Below are 16225 nucleotides of genomic sequence, written 5' to 3'. Positions count from 1 at the left end.
TGGCACTATCGTTTGCGCTCACGGCCGAATGTTCGTTTTTCGAAATGGGTTTGGCCCATTTTTCGTATTGTGTATGGCCAGCATAAGTTATTATGATATTTGTTATTATGATATTACTTTACACAGCAAAGTGTCACCCATTTGCGTGATCCTTGTGGTACCTGAAGGAAAAGTTTTTTCCTAATAAATTAAGCTGTGTCAATTCAAACAAAAATAATTCAAATAGCAAAGCAGGATAATGCACATCGTTGTTTTAGGTCTCAGTGGCTACTATAACATGCCTTCAGCACAGAAATCAAAAGGAATTATAGTAGATTTGGTTTGTATTATATTTAGATGTTTACCTTCTAGTAGTTTTACCATTGCACTTGCTTTTTTTACCATACAAAAAGTATGATTCTTTTACATTTACAAAGTGTGGGACAGTGAAAATGATATCATGCATTGGTTCTGGGAAGGCAGATAAGCATTTTCTATCAATGCAAAATACTTGAAGAGCACTTAAATTGTAACTAAAGGCAAGACGATTTATTTTATTTTGGATAGAGTAAGGGAGGATTATAACACCTGTCATTTTCTGTTTACCATCTGTGTCCCATAAGGGAGATTGTGCCTTCACTTCCTGTCCCATAAAACAGGAAGTGAGAGAAAATGCGAAGAAAGGAAGACACATAGAAGAAAAGTAAAGTAAAGTGAGAGAAAATGCCTCCAAAGTGAAGGAATTACATGTGTCACAACACTCACCAGAACTAATATCTAATTAGAAGATTTCCCTTCTTTTACTTTTCTGATGTTGACCCAAAATTTTCTTTTACTTTGACTTTCGATGATAACAGTAAACAGGACAAATGGAGAGGGTGAATCTCCCTAATGGAGACACAGACATCAAGAAAAACCTGACAAAGGTTTTAATCCCTCTCCACTCCACTCAAAACGAAAAAATAATAATTTGTGCCTTAAAGGAGTTGTAAAGGCAGTTTTTTTTATCTTAATGCATATGCATTAAGATAAAAAAAAAATCTTCTGTGTGTGGCAGCCTCCCAGCACCCCCTAATTACCTTCTGGAGCTCCTTCTCTCTCCAGCGATGTCCACGATCCCCTCAGCCATCCAGTACACTCCTCTTGATTGGCTTATACAGAGCAGCGGCGCTATTTGCTCCCGTGGCTGTCTAAGTCATTCAACCAATCAGGGGGGAGAAGAGGCGGGGCCAGGTCAGGTCTCTGTGTCTGAATGGATACACGGAGCTATGACTCTGCTTGGGTGACCCCTGTAGCAAGCTGCTGCCTGAGGGGCACTTAAAGGAGGGAGGGACTAGGAGCAGCAAAGAGGGACTCGAGAAGAGGAGGATCCAGGCTGCTATGTACAAAACCAACTGCACAGAGGAGGTAAGTATAACATGTTTGTTATTTTATTTAAATGAGCCTTTACAATCACTTGAACCGCTTTAGTACCGGTTTCCCCTGCACAAATTGCCGTCAGCAGAGCTTCTGCTCATTTACTAAGCTCTTGGGCATCTGCTCTTGCAGAGTGCGACTGCAGTTTGAAAAGTGTGCAGTCCATTTGCCTATAGTAAATCAACCCCAAAATGTCATATTAGGTGATATAGCACTTACTGCTTTGTCAAGATGTTCCAAAACTTCAGTGGAAGATTATATATGCCATGGGGGTTATTTACTAAAGGCAACTCCACTTTGCACTGCAAGTGCACTTGGAAGTAAAGTTGCTGTAGATCCGAGGGGGACATGCAAGGAAAATAAAAAAACAGCATTTTGGCTTGCACATGATTGGATGATAAAATCAGCAGAACTTCCCCTCATTTCAGATCTACCCCTTAGATTTAGAGTGACTGCACTTGAAAGTGCACTTGCAGTGCAAAGTGGATTTGCCTTTCGTAAATAACCCCCCATGATATCCATTTCTGAGAAATTTCAGAATCGTTTAAGTATTGGATTAAGGTCTCAGGTATAATTGCAATATTACAATACTACAATAGTACAAATGTTTTGTTTCATGGCAGAATGCTGATAAGCCTGATAAGAATGCTAAATGCTGATAAATCTCATTCAAGCTGGACTAATCTGAATGACCCTAAAATTAAAGATTGGGTTATGCATACAAATTCATTTCTAGTAGGAAGGAATTACTTTAATTTTGGAATAGTTATCAATCTACGATAAATTTCATTTTGAGCTGGTATGCAAATGTATCTTGTAAAATTATTAGTATTGCACCAGAAAATAAACATGGGTTATTATAATGGAATCTCATAATTTTTTTGTCCTAAGTTTTTTGTTTTCTCTCTCTTTTTGACTCTTACCCTTTTGAATTTAGTTTTCAACCCTTTCGCTGCCACAGCAATGTTTTTATCTTTTTCCGCACATGTTAAAGTCTGCATTTTTAGCTAGAAAATTACCAAAAAACCCTGTAATATATTTTCAGAAAGCACAATGTGAGTCTCTGACTCAACAGCTCTGAGCCTGCTAAAAAGCCTTTTATCTCTTTCAATGCCCTTACATGTCAGATACATCATTGGTGTCAAAAGAGTTAAAGATGGACTAAAAAAAAAAAAAAGAAAAGAAAAAAAAATGCACTAAATACATAATTGAAATGCATACACTTTTACCTGCCAAAGAATTTGTAATTCTGTTTAATCAATCTTGTGACTGTTGCACAGCTACATACCTCTGCCATATTCTGGCGTTTGTTGGTTCAGCTGTGCAGTTCCTCGGACATAGTGGATGATACTGCATCATAGTCCAGTCTGAACAAATTGGTGCTGAAGAGAGGTGACACAGGAAGCCAAGTTCCTGAACCAAAAAATAACTGTATGCACTTGTACACACGGTCGGTTATTCCGAAGGAAAATGTCTGATCGGACCGTGTTGTCGGATAATCCGACTGTGTGTGGGCTCCATCGGACTGTTTCCGTTGGAATATCCGACGGACAAAGTTTTAGAGCTGGGCTGTAAAACTTTCCGACAACATGATCCGATCAGACTTTGTCCGATTGTGTGCAGAGAATTCCGATCGGACAAAGTTCCACGCATGCTCAGATCAAATTCCTAGACCAAAGCTATTGGCTACTAGCCTGAACGTAGTCCCATCGTAATGAAATAACGTCATCATGTTACGTACGATCGGATTTTCCGACAACTTTGTCCGACCGTGTGTATGCAACACAAATTTCGGACAAAATCCATCGGACAAAATCAGACAAATCCATTGGTTGTGCAATGTGGCAGATGTGTGAAAAGTTCCAGCTTGGCTATACAGAATTACAAATGCTTTAGCAGGTAAAATGGTAAAAACTTATGACCTGACCTATATATTTAGCTTTTTGCCTGAAGCTCTGCTTTAACATAGTTAAAGCGGAGGTCAGCCCACCCCACGAAAATATTGCAGCTGCTAACTTTTAATATATGGACACTTACCTGTCCAGAAAGTCTGCGATGTCCGCATCCCAGCCGATCTTTGGATCAGCTGTTGAGTGCAGCCACTGCCATTCCTGGTAAGGGAACCCGGCAGCGAAGCCTTTTGACTTTACAACTGGTTCCCTACTGGGCATACCTGAAGCGATCTGTGCTTTCTAATTGGTCTGGAGGTGGAGGAAGGAGGCGAACTTCCGAGAGAAGCCCCATCTCCCAGTGGGGGATATTACCTGTCAAAAACAGGTACCCGTTACTCCCCCCCCCCCCCCCCCCCCCGAAAGGTGCAAAATGTGGCACCGGAGGGGGGAGAAGACAGTGGAAGTTCTACTTTTGAGAGGAACTCCGCTTTAAGGCTGTTGATTGATTTTTCTTTTAAATTTTTACTAATTCTAACAAAAGATACTATAAGCTGGTAATTTTCATTATCCAATAACTCATTAGTTATTATTATTACTTATCGGGATTTTTCATTGCCAAATGCAATATGTATACACATAGAAAAACATAAGTAATTGTGTGTATTTTTCTACAATTACAATTTAAACCATTTTTATCCTAATTGCCAATAACAAAGACAATATTAAGCTTACAAAAAAAAAAATCTCATGTTCAAGTATGATTTGGTTCTAAAATGAAACTATGGTTTTAGCCTTGATTCTCATAAACAACCTTAGATTTGAATAAAGGATAATGTCATTTTAGTTTTTTTAATCTTATGGTATAGTAAGAACTACATGTTACTTACCAGAAAAGTACCTGATTGTATAAATATAATTTTTGCTTTTTTTTCATAGGTCCGCCATAGTGACCCTTCTAACTTAGTTTACATTGACAATGCTGGGAGACCAAACCACCCTGACGACAATCTTAATTTTAGACTCTTACAAGGGATTGATAGGTAAGAAAAAATGCAAGCAGATAATAATATTCTGTAAATTTAGCCAACATGCTTGTCCTGATTAGAGATGAGCAGACTGATTTTGGTAAAAATTAGTTCCCCGCAAAATTACAGATCTTGCCTTTGGTGAAATCTGTCTGTAAATAAATTCAATAACTTTCACTGAAATGTCAGCAAAAAGAAACCTCAATCGTACAATGAGGTATTGTTTTCCCAACATTTTGGCGAAATGCAATGGACAGTATGAGCGAATGTCACAGAAATTTTGCGTAAGGAGAGAGCAGTAATTTTGGAGTTAATTTCCCAAAATCATTCTGTGCATCCATAGTCCAGATATAGCTCTTAGTTGCTTTGCAGGTACCAGAGTTGGTAGGGTGCACAATACATAAGCTTTACAAACTGGTTTACCTCCTGTCTACAGCAATTCCAGGGCATACATTTGTCCCAGGTGAGCATTAGTATAGCTTTGGCAGCCACTTTGACACCATCGTGCATCATGTGCAAACTTTGGTAAAGAGGGTGTGGCTTCACAGCAAAGGGTGGTGTTATGCTTTGTGTCATTATTGTTACAATTATAAAATTGTCACTGCCTGGCTTGTGCTGGTCTCAGGCAGGGCACGCAATGGATGCTAACATTCTGCTACACTGAACTAGAAAGACTGGGTTGCAACTCTCAGACTTGCTAAGGGGATGACAGCTTAAAAAATATAGACAGAACCAGAGCAAAGTACCAAGTCATAAAGTATAGATGAGGTCAGCACAGGAAACAGACAAGAACATTGGAAGGACAAATTGAAGGTTAGGCTGCCAGCAGAAAGAGGACTTGCAGGTCAGAATGGAAACAACATTGATCAGCTGCTCTTGAAGATCGAGGTTAGCTGTAAAGAATAAATCCAGCTGTGCAGCTGTAGGGTGATCCAGATTTACTAGTGCTGATTGAAACAAGGTGTGCAGCTGTAGTGTGACCATGCTGAATATTTTTGACATTGACAAAGTTGGTAAAATCACAATACAAAGTGGGTATCACATACACTACGAGTACAATGTATATCGTAACATGACAATAAATTAGCATATAACAGTGACACTGTAAATTTACGAATATCAACTAATGGGAGCAGAGACCAGGGCCTCAGGCCAGTGGCGTAACTAGAACCTTCAGGGCCCCGATGCAGGAAACCTTGGAGGGCCCCCCCCCCCGACCTCCGGACAGGGCTCTTTTCTCCAAGCCCGATGGTGGAACACCAGGGCCCAGTCCCAAGTGGGTGGCCGCATATAAAGGAACCGATTTAAAAAACATCAATTACAGCCACTGTGCCCATCAAACGCCACCACTTTACCATCAAACGCCACCACTGTACCATCAAACTCTGCCGCTGTGCCCATCAAATGCCACCGCTGTGCCCATCAAATGCCACCACTGTGCCCATCAAATGCTGCCAGTGTACCCATCAAATGCTGCCACTGTGTCCATCAAATGCTGCCAGTGTGCCTTTCAAATGCTGCCACTGTGAATCCCCACCACCCGCTCGCTGTCTGCCCGCCACTTACCCTGTCTTGGTGGGGCAGCGGGTAACGGCCATGGGGGGGGGGGTCCTCCATGCATCTCCTGCCATCCTCATCTCCCGTCCTCTCCTCCTGGTAGGCGTCCAATAGCTGCGCCTATCGTTTCAGCCAATCAGGTGATGAGTAACAGACCCGCACACCTGATTGGTGGAGAGGCGGTTCAGTGTTAGGAAAGTGAATATTAATTCCCTTTTCTAACACACCTGGGTAGACTGTGAGCGTCAAGCATGGCGCTCGCAGTTCACCTATTTTGAAGCCTATTAGAGCCCATGGCTCTAATCAGGTGCTGCAAAAAACACCCCCCGCCGCTGTAATTCAGGTGCCCGGCACCCCAAAAGGGACCAGACACCTAAATATGGGGGTGGCAGCGGTGGCCATGGATAGATTCATGCTATGCTATGCATGAATCTATCTATTGGTCATAGAGGGGGTGGCTGGAGAGAGGGGGCGGGACCTGTGCACCCTTTTGGATGCACCGCCACTGATAAACGCATTCACATTCACATACATACATATGCATGCATGCACACTCACATACATGCGCACACACACATGCATACATACACATACATATATGAACACACACACACACACATGCTCACACACACACACATACACATGCATGCTCACACACACACACACACATGCATGCTCACACACACACACACACACACACACACATGCATGCTCACACACACATGCATGCTCACACACACAAGCATGCTCACACACACATAGACAAGCATGCTCACACACACATACAAGCATGCTCACACACACAAGCATGCTCACACACACAAGCATGCTCACACACGCACACATACAAGCATGCTCACACGCACACACACATACAAGCATGCTCACACACGCACACACACATACAAGCATGCTCACACATGCACACATACAAGCATGCTCACACGCACACACACACACAAGCATGCTCACACACACAAGCATGCTCACACACACAAGCACACACACACACATACAAGCATGCTCACACACACATACAAGCATCACACACACAAGCATGCTCACACACACAAGGATGCTCACACACACACGGACATACAAGCATGCTCACACACACATACAAGCATGCTCACACACACACACACACACACACACACAAGCATGCTTACACACACAAGCATGCTCACACACGCACACACATACAAGCATGCTCACACACACAAGCATGCTCTCACACACACGCACATACAAGCATGCTCACACATACACATACAAGCATGCTCACACACGCACACATACAAGCATGCTCACACACGCACACACACATACAAGCATGCTCACACACGCACACATACAAGCATGCTCACACACGCACACACACACAAGCATGCTCACACACGCACACACACATACAAGCATGCTCACACACGCACACACGCACACATACAAGCATGCTCACACGCACACATACATGCATGCTCACACACACAAGCACATACAAGCATGCTCACACACACACACATACAAGCATGCTCACACACACACATACAAGCATGCTCACACACACACATACAAGCATGCTCACACACATACATGCATGCTCACACACACACACACACACACACACACACACACACACACAAGCATGCTCCCATTGGTTTTTCTGCTGAGTTTTTCCTTCAGATTTACCAAAACCATATAATATGAGGTCAAACATTAGCAGTTTCAATTTGTATGGAATCAGGCAGGCCCTTGTACTACATGGTTTTGGTAAACCTGAAGGAAAAACTGATAGTGTGTATGGGGCAATACAACAATCAATCCAGAGGAACTAAGTTGAAAAATAAGCAGAAAAAAACAAGTAACATGCTCCAAAGAGTAAAGTGAGTAAAGTGGAGTGGAGTTGGATAGGGAGGCAGGGAAAGAAGGAGGAGGTCTACTGTCCTCACCAGGTTGGGGTAGCATCCAAAAACCCAGTGATCTGGGCAACTTGAAAATCACAGTTCAAGGAGAGAAGAGTCAAAACCTGGAGGTAAAAAATTATCTACCCATGGTTGCCAAACCTTCACATGTTTAGGGACGGTGTCTAGCAGAGTCACCACAATGTTACTAAGAATCATGGCCTGGGTGTTCCAATTTTTCATCTCCATTGTGCATAGTGTGCGTGTCTTCCAGGTCTTTGCAATAGTTTGTATGGAAACTGTCGTGACCTGAATTGAGAGTTTCAATTGAGCTCTTATGAGGTCAAGAGAGCAATGGTTCAGCTGTACAAATTCCAGATCTGACGCTATAGTGATGCTGATGTTTAACACTTTTGTATATGCTAGATCATGGCTTATATGAGAGTATACAACAGTTCTGTAGAAATGCACAGAGTTAATAAAATCTTTTATTTATTCTTATTTGATGCTCTTTTTGCTTTTCATTAGGTATCCTAAATCAGCAGTGCAACTGCTAAAGTCAGGATGTTTACACGACATGCTATTGACATCATTGCAGATGGATCACGAATTCTGGGAGAGCCAAGGAGGCTTCCAAGGAGTGAAAGCATTGGTGGAAACCATAGTCCAAAGAGGACAGATTCTAGTGGAATACATAGAAAAGCACCATTACCTTCTTACTTCTCAATAATATACCTTCAACCACCAGTTCATTTTCTGTAAATACTGTGAACTTTTCTTGGTCTTTCGCCTCATCTGGCTGTTGGCCCCTAGAAACATATGAACAATGTGAACAATGTAGATTGCTCAGAATGGAAGGATTACTGATTAATAACCATTAATAAAAAAATAAGTAAGCGGACATGTTAATGTTACATGTCTCCTAAGAAGGTTATCTCATCTGGATGTTGGCCCCTAGCGTCATTTTCACAATGGGTAGTGCTAAGAATGGGAGAGTTATTGACTGGTTTACATTGTTGTTATATTTTTTGTGGTTTCAAAGGATATCCGTGAAGTGTCTTCCAACCAGGTTAATTTTCATTGTAAGGGCACTATGTTCACCCCCAGGGCTGAATACTAGTTCCAAAGTAGCGTATTCTGTTCATTGTACCTGCATCAGAACTACGATGTGACTACGATGGCTACCGATATCATAGGTTATTTACACCTCTTCATCTAGGTAATACAAGACACAACAGAATCCCTTTAAACACAATTCAAAGCAAACATCTATGTGGGTCTTTATTACTAGGAAGTACTATTGTGAAGATAAATGAATGTTCCATAAAAGTTTGGGCCTGTAGAAATAATAGCAGATGACATCCTGCTTCCATTTGTTCCACACAATGCAGTCTAATGGAGCAGCATGTCTATCCCAAACCCACAAAAGAAACCTCAAGTTGTTCTGAAGCCCAACCTAAGCCCAAATATTGCCGCATCTTAAAATTTTAAAAATGGAGTGCACATTACCTCATATTATCTAGATTTTCTAGCACATTTTATCCCATCTGGGATCCTCTTTTAAGCCTTGCCTTTCATTGGTCAATGTACAGTATATAAACATATATATGGTAAGGATGGATTTCCCTATGAATGACAGATAGTACACCTTGTAGGTAAAACCACTTTCTAGCCAGCCAGCCAGTAAATCATCTGGCAAGTTTTGTCAGTGGTGACTTTGCGGCCTCTTGTGCCTTTTTCCTTGATAGGTGGTGGCAATTTATCTGCACTGGGGTGCAGTCTCTTGGAACATAGGTCTGCACTAAATTTACATTGCTGTGACATTTAAAGAGAAGCTGCTAGACACTTCAGCTTTATAAAAGTGGTTGTAAACTTCAGACATGAAATATGAACATATTCCTCTATAGTGTATACTGGTTTCTATTAACCACTTTCAGACCGGACCATTTTGCTGGTAAATGACCAGAGGTCTTTTTACACTTTGGCACTGCGCTGCTTTAACTGGTAATTGCGCGGTCATGCAATGTTGTACCCAAACAAAATTTGCGTCCTTTTCTTCCCACAAATAGAGCTTTCTTTTGATGGTATTTGATTGCCTCTGCGATTTTTATTTTTTGCGATATAAACGTAAAAAGACCGCAAATTTTGAAAAAAAATGATATTTTCTACTTTTTGTTATTAGAAAAATCCAATAAACTCAATTTTAGTCATACATTTAGGCCAAAATGTATTCAGCCACATGTCTTTGGTAAAAAAAAAGTCAATAATTGTATATTTATTGGTTTGCGCAAAAGTTGTCACATCTACAAACTAAGGTACGTTTTCTGGAATTTACGCAGCTTTTAGTTTACGACTGCCTATCTCATTTCTTGAGGTGCTAAAATGACAGGGCAGTACAAAACCCCCCCAAATGACCCCATTTTGGAAAGTAGACCCCCTAAGGAAATTGATAAGAGGCATGTTGAGCCCATTGAATATTTTATTTTTTTGCCTCAAGCGATTGAATAATGACAAAAAAAAATTTTTTTTTTTTTTTTTACACAAAGTTGTCACTAAATGATATATTGCTCACACATGCTATGGGCGTATGTGAAATGACACCCCAAAATAAATTCTGCTGCTTCTCCTGAGTACGGGGATACCACATATGTGGGACTTTTTGGGAGCCTAGCCGCGTACAGGGCCCCGAAAACCAAGCACCGCCTTCAGGCTTTCTAAGGGCGTAAATTTTTGATTTCACGCCTCACTACCTATTACAGTTTTGAAGGCCATAAAATGCCAAGATGGCACAAAACCCCCACAAATGACCCCATTTTAGAAAGTAGACACCCCAAGCTATTTGCTGAGAGGCATGTTGAGTCCATGGAATATTTTATATTTTGCCACAAGTTGCGGGAAAATTACAAACTTTTTTTTTTTTTTTTTTTTTTCACAAAGTTGTCACTAAATGATATATTGCTCATGCATGCCATGGGCATATGTGAAATGACACCCCAAAATAAATTCTGCTGCTTCTCCTGAGTACGGGGATACCACATATGTGGGACTTTTTGGGAGCCTAGCCGCGTACGGGGCCCCGAAAACCAAGCACCGCCTTCAGGCTTTCTAAGGGCGTAATTTTTTGAGTTCACTTCTCACTACCTATTACAGTTTTGAAGGCCATAAAATGCCAAGATGGCACAAAACCCCCACAAATGACCCCATTTTAGAAAGTAGACACCCCAAGCTATTTGCTGAGAGGCATGTTGAGTCCATGGAATATTTTATATTTTGCCACAAGTTGCGGGAAAATTACAAACTTTTTTTTTTTTTCACAAAGTTGTCACTAAATGATATATTGCTCACGCATGCCATGGGCATATGTGAAATGACACCCCAAAATAAATTCTGCTGCTTCTCCTGAGTACGGGGATACCACATATGTGGGACTTTTTGGGAGCCTAGCCGCGTACGGGGCCCCAAAAACCAAGCACCGCCTTCAGGCTTTCTAAGGGCGTTACAGTTTTGAAGGCCATAAAATGCCAAGATGGCACAAACCCCCCCCCCCAAATGACCCCATTTTAGAAAGTAGACACCCCTAAATTTAGGGGTACACTAGTGAGACTAGGTAATAAATGGCGGGTGCCCTGAAACTATAAAAAAATAACTAACCAACCAGCGTCACCTGTAACAGTTATATGGTGATCACTGGTGAAAGGGTTAACTAGGGGGCAATCAGGGGGCTTTATGCGGTAGTATATGGGGGTCCCTGGCGCTATAAAAAGCTGCGGCGAACCTAAATACCTACCTGCCTAACTAGCGTCACCTGTGACACTAATACAGCGATCAGAAAAACGATCGCTTATTAGGCTGGGTTCACACTGGAGCGATGCGGGAACGCCACGAATGCGCGGCGGGTTCCCGCATCGCATGCCTCCCGGCGGCAGTTCACACTGCCCTATGCGAACTGCTGGGAGTGTCAGTGAAATGTTAATGACACCCCCAGATCAGTTCGCATATCGCAGTGCGATCTGCAAACTTGGATCGCATGGTGTGAACACCCATGCGATCCGATTCTGCTGCGGACCAAAAAAAGGGTCCCGTGCGAGTTTGCGGCGGGTGCGGCGGGTGCGACACGAATTCAGCCATACTATCTGTATAGCTGAACTCGAATCGCACAGAGATCGGATGTGATTTGCACTGCAGTGCGGTGCGAATCACATCCGTTCTCATAAACCGCTGCAATGTGAACCCAGCCTTAGTGACACTGGCGACGGGGGGTGATCACGGGGTTAAACCTTTATTGGGGGGGTTAGGGGGGTACCTTAGAACTAAAGGGGGCTAACCCTAACTGCCCTAACAGTTATTAGTCACAAATGACACCTGCCGGGTGATCAGGGGGTTAAACCTTTATTAGGTAATAAATGGCGGGTGCCCTGAAACTATAAAAAAATAACTAACCAACCAGCGTCACCTGTAACAGTTATATGGTGATCACTGGTGAAAGGGTTAACTAGGGGGCAATCAGGGGGCTTTATGCGGTAGTATATGGGGGTCCCTAGCGCTATAAAAAGCTGCGGCGAACCTAAATACCTACCTGCCTAACTAGCGTCACCTGTGACACTAATACGGCGATCAGAAAAATGATCGCTTATTAGGCTGGGTTCACACTGGAGCGATGCGGAAACGCCGCGAATCCGCGGCGGGTTCCCGCATCGCATGCCTCCCGGCGGCAGTTCACACTGCCCTATGCGAACTGCTGGGAGTGTCAGTGAAATGTTACTGACACCCCCAGATCAGTTCGCATATCGCAGTGCGATCTGCAAACTCGGATCGCATGGTGTGAACACCCATGCGATCCGATTCTGCTGCGGGCCAAAAAAAGGGTCCCGTGCGAATTTGCGGCGGGTGCGGCGGGTGCGGCGGGTGCGGCGAATGGCTGAACTCGAATCGCACAGAGATCGGATGTGATTTTCACTGCAGTGCGGTGCGAATCACATTCGTTCTCATAAACCGCTGCAATGTGAACCCAGCCTTAGTGACACTGGCGACGGGGGGTGATCACGGGGTTAAACCTTTATTGGGGGGGTTAGGGGGGTACATTAGAACTAAAGGGGGCTAACCCTAACTGCCCTAACAGTTATTACAGTCACAAATGACACCAATGCAAAAAAAAAAAAAAAAAAAAAAAAAATGACATTGGTGTCACTGTGACTGGGGGGCAGGGGTAATTGGGGGGGTGATCGGGGGGTAAAGGGGGGGTGTGAGTGTGCCTGGCATGTTCTACTGTGTGTGGGATGTGTTGGTGCAACTCACTGATCCGCTCTCCTCCGTGTCGGAACGAAAAATACCGACACGGAGGAGAGAATACATCACTTCCTCTCCTGTGTTTACATTACAGGAGAGGAAGTGATGTCACCGGGGATTTCCATTCGTCGGGAGCGATCGCGAGGGGGTGGCCATGAATGAATGGCCGTCCCCTCGTCCGGGATCGCTCCCGAACGAAAACCGACCGCCGCAGGCACCGGGCGGGGGCCCGATCGGGCCCCCGACCCGCGGGAGGCAAATCACGTACATGTATGTGCTTATGCCTGCCCGTGCCATTCTGCCGACGTACATCGGCGTGCGGCGGTCGGCAAGTGGTTAAGAACACTACATGTCATTTCTGTCTGCTGCTTTGTTCCCCTGCTATCAGCATGAATCACTTCTGACAAGTTTTCCTGACACCAAGAGAAAAATGGTTACAGGGGAGGAACTTGGTGACAGCCTCACCTCTGTTCTTGTGTGGAGGGGGTGTGTCCCTTTTCTCCAATCAGCTCTCAGAGCTCTCCTCACTGAGCTCTGCAGAGTCTAACTTCAGTTCTCCACAGCAGAACTTTATCTGCGATGGCAGCAGATAAGCAGTTACAACTTATGTAGGAGGATTTGTTTCATCTCTGTTTATCACCTGAGGCCAGTCACCTCACTGGGTATATGTAAGGGTTTACAACCACTTTAAGGCTGAGTTCACACTAGTGCGATTTGGATGCGGATTTCTCCACATCCACTTTGCATGACAGGAGAGTGTTCAAGGCTCTCAATTGAGCTGGTTCACAGATCTCCGGGGAAGCTGCGGAGTGCATTGCACAGGAGTCCTGTGTGTCTTTGGCTCAGTTTCAGGTCCGAATTCAGACAAAAATTTGTGCCTGATTCGTCCTTGAAACAGAGAACAGAGACGCACCGGAGCCCGGCTGTGAGCCACATCCGATTTAGGTGTGAACCCAACCTTAAGAGTTTATTTCTTATAAGCACCCACTGACATTGGCCCATATATCTATATTTCCCATGAGCATTTTGATATGCTGTTGTTATGGGACCATTCTGTCAAACAAGTGGAAGTAATAAAATACAGCTAACTATATATATATATATATAATAATATTTTTAACAATATCTTATTATTGCACTGGGAGATTTTTCAACTAGTACATAATCTCTCTGCAAAAAGGGCTAAATGCTTTACTCTTCTATGGAGGAATGTGAAGGATCCAAAGTAACACCCAAGGATTGCAGCCCATCTAGTATGCTTATGCAGGGACATGCAGATACCTTCCCACCTTTTCAGAAATATATCTTTTGGCACATATAAATGTACAGTGGAACCTTGGTTAACGAGTGACGCAGTTAACCACTTTCAGACCGGACCAATTTGCTGGTCAAAGACCAGACCACTTTTTGCGATTCGGCACTGCGTCGCTTTAACTGACAATTGCGCGGTCGTGCGACGTGGCTCCCAAACAAAATTAACGTCCTTTTTTTCCCACAAATAGAGCTTTCTTTTGGTGGTATTTGATCACCCCTGCGGTTTTTATTTTTTGCGCTATAAACAAAAATAGAGCGATAATTTTGAAAAAAACGCATTATTTTTTACTTTTTGTAATAATAAATATCCCCCAAAAATATATTAAAAAAAAATTTTTTCCCTCAGTTTAGGCCGATACGTATTCTTCTACATATTTTTGGTAAAAAAAATCGCAATAAGCGATTATTGATTGGTTTGCGCAAAAGTTATAGCGTTTACAAAATAGGGATAGTTTTATAGCATTTTTATTAATAATTTTTTATTATTTTTTTTTTTACTAGTAATGGCGGCGATCTGCGATTTTTATTGTGACTGCGACATTGTGGGGGACCCATCGGACATTTTTGACACATTTTTGGGACCATTGTCATTTATACAGTAATCACTGCTATATAAATGCAGTGATTCCTGTGTAAATGACACTGGCAGTGAAAGGGTTAACCAGTGGGTGGCAGTGTAGGGGTTAAGTGTTCCTAGGGGTGTGTTACTAACTGTGGGGGGGTTGGGCTGTCATTTAGTGTACACTGATCTCTGCTCCAATCACATGGAGCAGAGATCAGCGTCACTAGTTGCTAGGCAGAATGGGAAAATGTTGTTTATACAGCATTTCCTCCATTCGGACGCTCCGTGAGACGATCGCGGGGATGCCCGCGGCGATCGAGTCCGCGGGTCCCGCGACCGGACTCACAGGGGTCCCGATCAGCGCGGGAGCGCGCCGCCGGCGGCGCGCTCCCGATGCCATGGCGGCAACGAATATTGGACGTACATGTACGCCAATATGCCTGCCCGTGCCATTCTGTCGACGTACATCGTCGTGCGCTGGTCGGGAAGTGGTTAAAGAGCGTTCTCACAAGCAACTTTTTTTTTTTTATTCTGATTTGGTTTTCAAATGTCTCGCAGATCAAGCAGAATTTAAGCTAATGCGGTGTGCAGTACTGCATTTGGCCAGAGGTGCGGGGGTGCCAGTGACACTCGGAACGGTTCGGAGCCATTTGGAAATACTCGGAATCACTCGAAAATACTTGGAATCACTCAGAAATACTCTGTTCCTGAGTGTTTCCAAGCCTTTCCGAGTTCAGCCGAGCAATCCCGAGTATTTCTGAGGCTCTCAGGCACCCCTCCACCTCTGGCCACATGCGATATTGCATGCAATAGAAGCCAATGCGGAACAAATTATCTTAGTTTCCATTGACTTCATCGCTTTGATATGCGAGTGCTTTGGATTACAAGCATTCTCCTGGAATGGCTTATGCTCGTAATCCAAGGTTCCACTGTACTGTATAATGGGGAGGTTGGGGTCTTCTTGCATATCAGTCTATCCTGCAATACAGTATATGGAGAGTATGCTGACCAATTCAGAGTTGCCCCCTTTATTGAGTTGATTTATATTATGAACAAAAACACATTTCTCTTCATTCAAGGATATTTCCTCCCAGTCTCTGCACTCCCGATATAAGGGTACCCGGTATGTCATGCCCACATACAGTGCCTTGAAAAAGTATTCATACTTGAAATTTTCCACATTTTGTCATGTTATAACCAAAAACATAAAGTGGGCCATTACATTAATAAACAAAGCAGATTATATGAAAAAGAAACAAAAGTTTTGAGCAGCAGAATGGGAGGGGGCGGTGA

At 43.3% G+C, this 16225-nt stretch overlaps 1 protein-coding gene across 2 annotated transcripts in view; it reads left to right on the top strand.

Annotated features, from left to right (window-relative positions):
• Positions 1 to 9691, top strand: part of GASK1A (golgi associated kinase 1A) — an 83354-nt gene extending 73663 nt beyond the window's left edge. For both annotated transcript variants that reach the window (XM_077491487.1, XM_077491486.1), the window contains 2 exons: positions 4224 to 4327; positions 8299 to 9691. In XM_077491487.1, coding sequence (XP_077347613.1) covers positions 4224 to 4327; positions 8299 to 8500 — 306 coding nt within the window. In that variant the 3' untranslated portion in view covers positions 8501 to 9691. The remainder of the gene's footprint in view (positions 1 to 4223; positions 4328 to 8298) is intronic.
• The last annotated feature ends 6534 nt before the right edge of the window (positions 9692 to 16225 follow it).

This window comes from Lithobates pipiens, unplaced genomic scaffold, assembly GCF_037356315.1.
Source record: "Lithobates pipiens isolate NorthernLeopardFrog02 unplaced genomic scaffold, aLitPip1_a1.2 Scaffold_19, whole genome shotgun sequence".
Taxonomy (NCBI): domain Eukaryota; kingdom Metazoa; phylum Chordata; class Amphibia; order Anura; family Ranidae; genus Lithobates; species Lithobates pipiens.
This window is presented reverse-complemented; position numbering and strand designations above follow the sequence as displayed.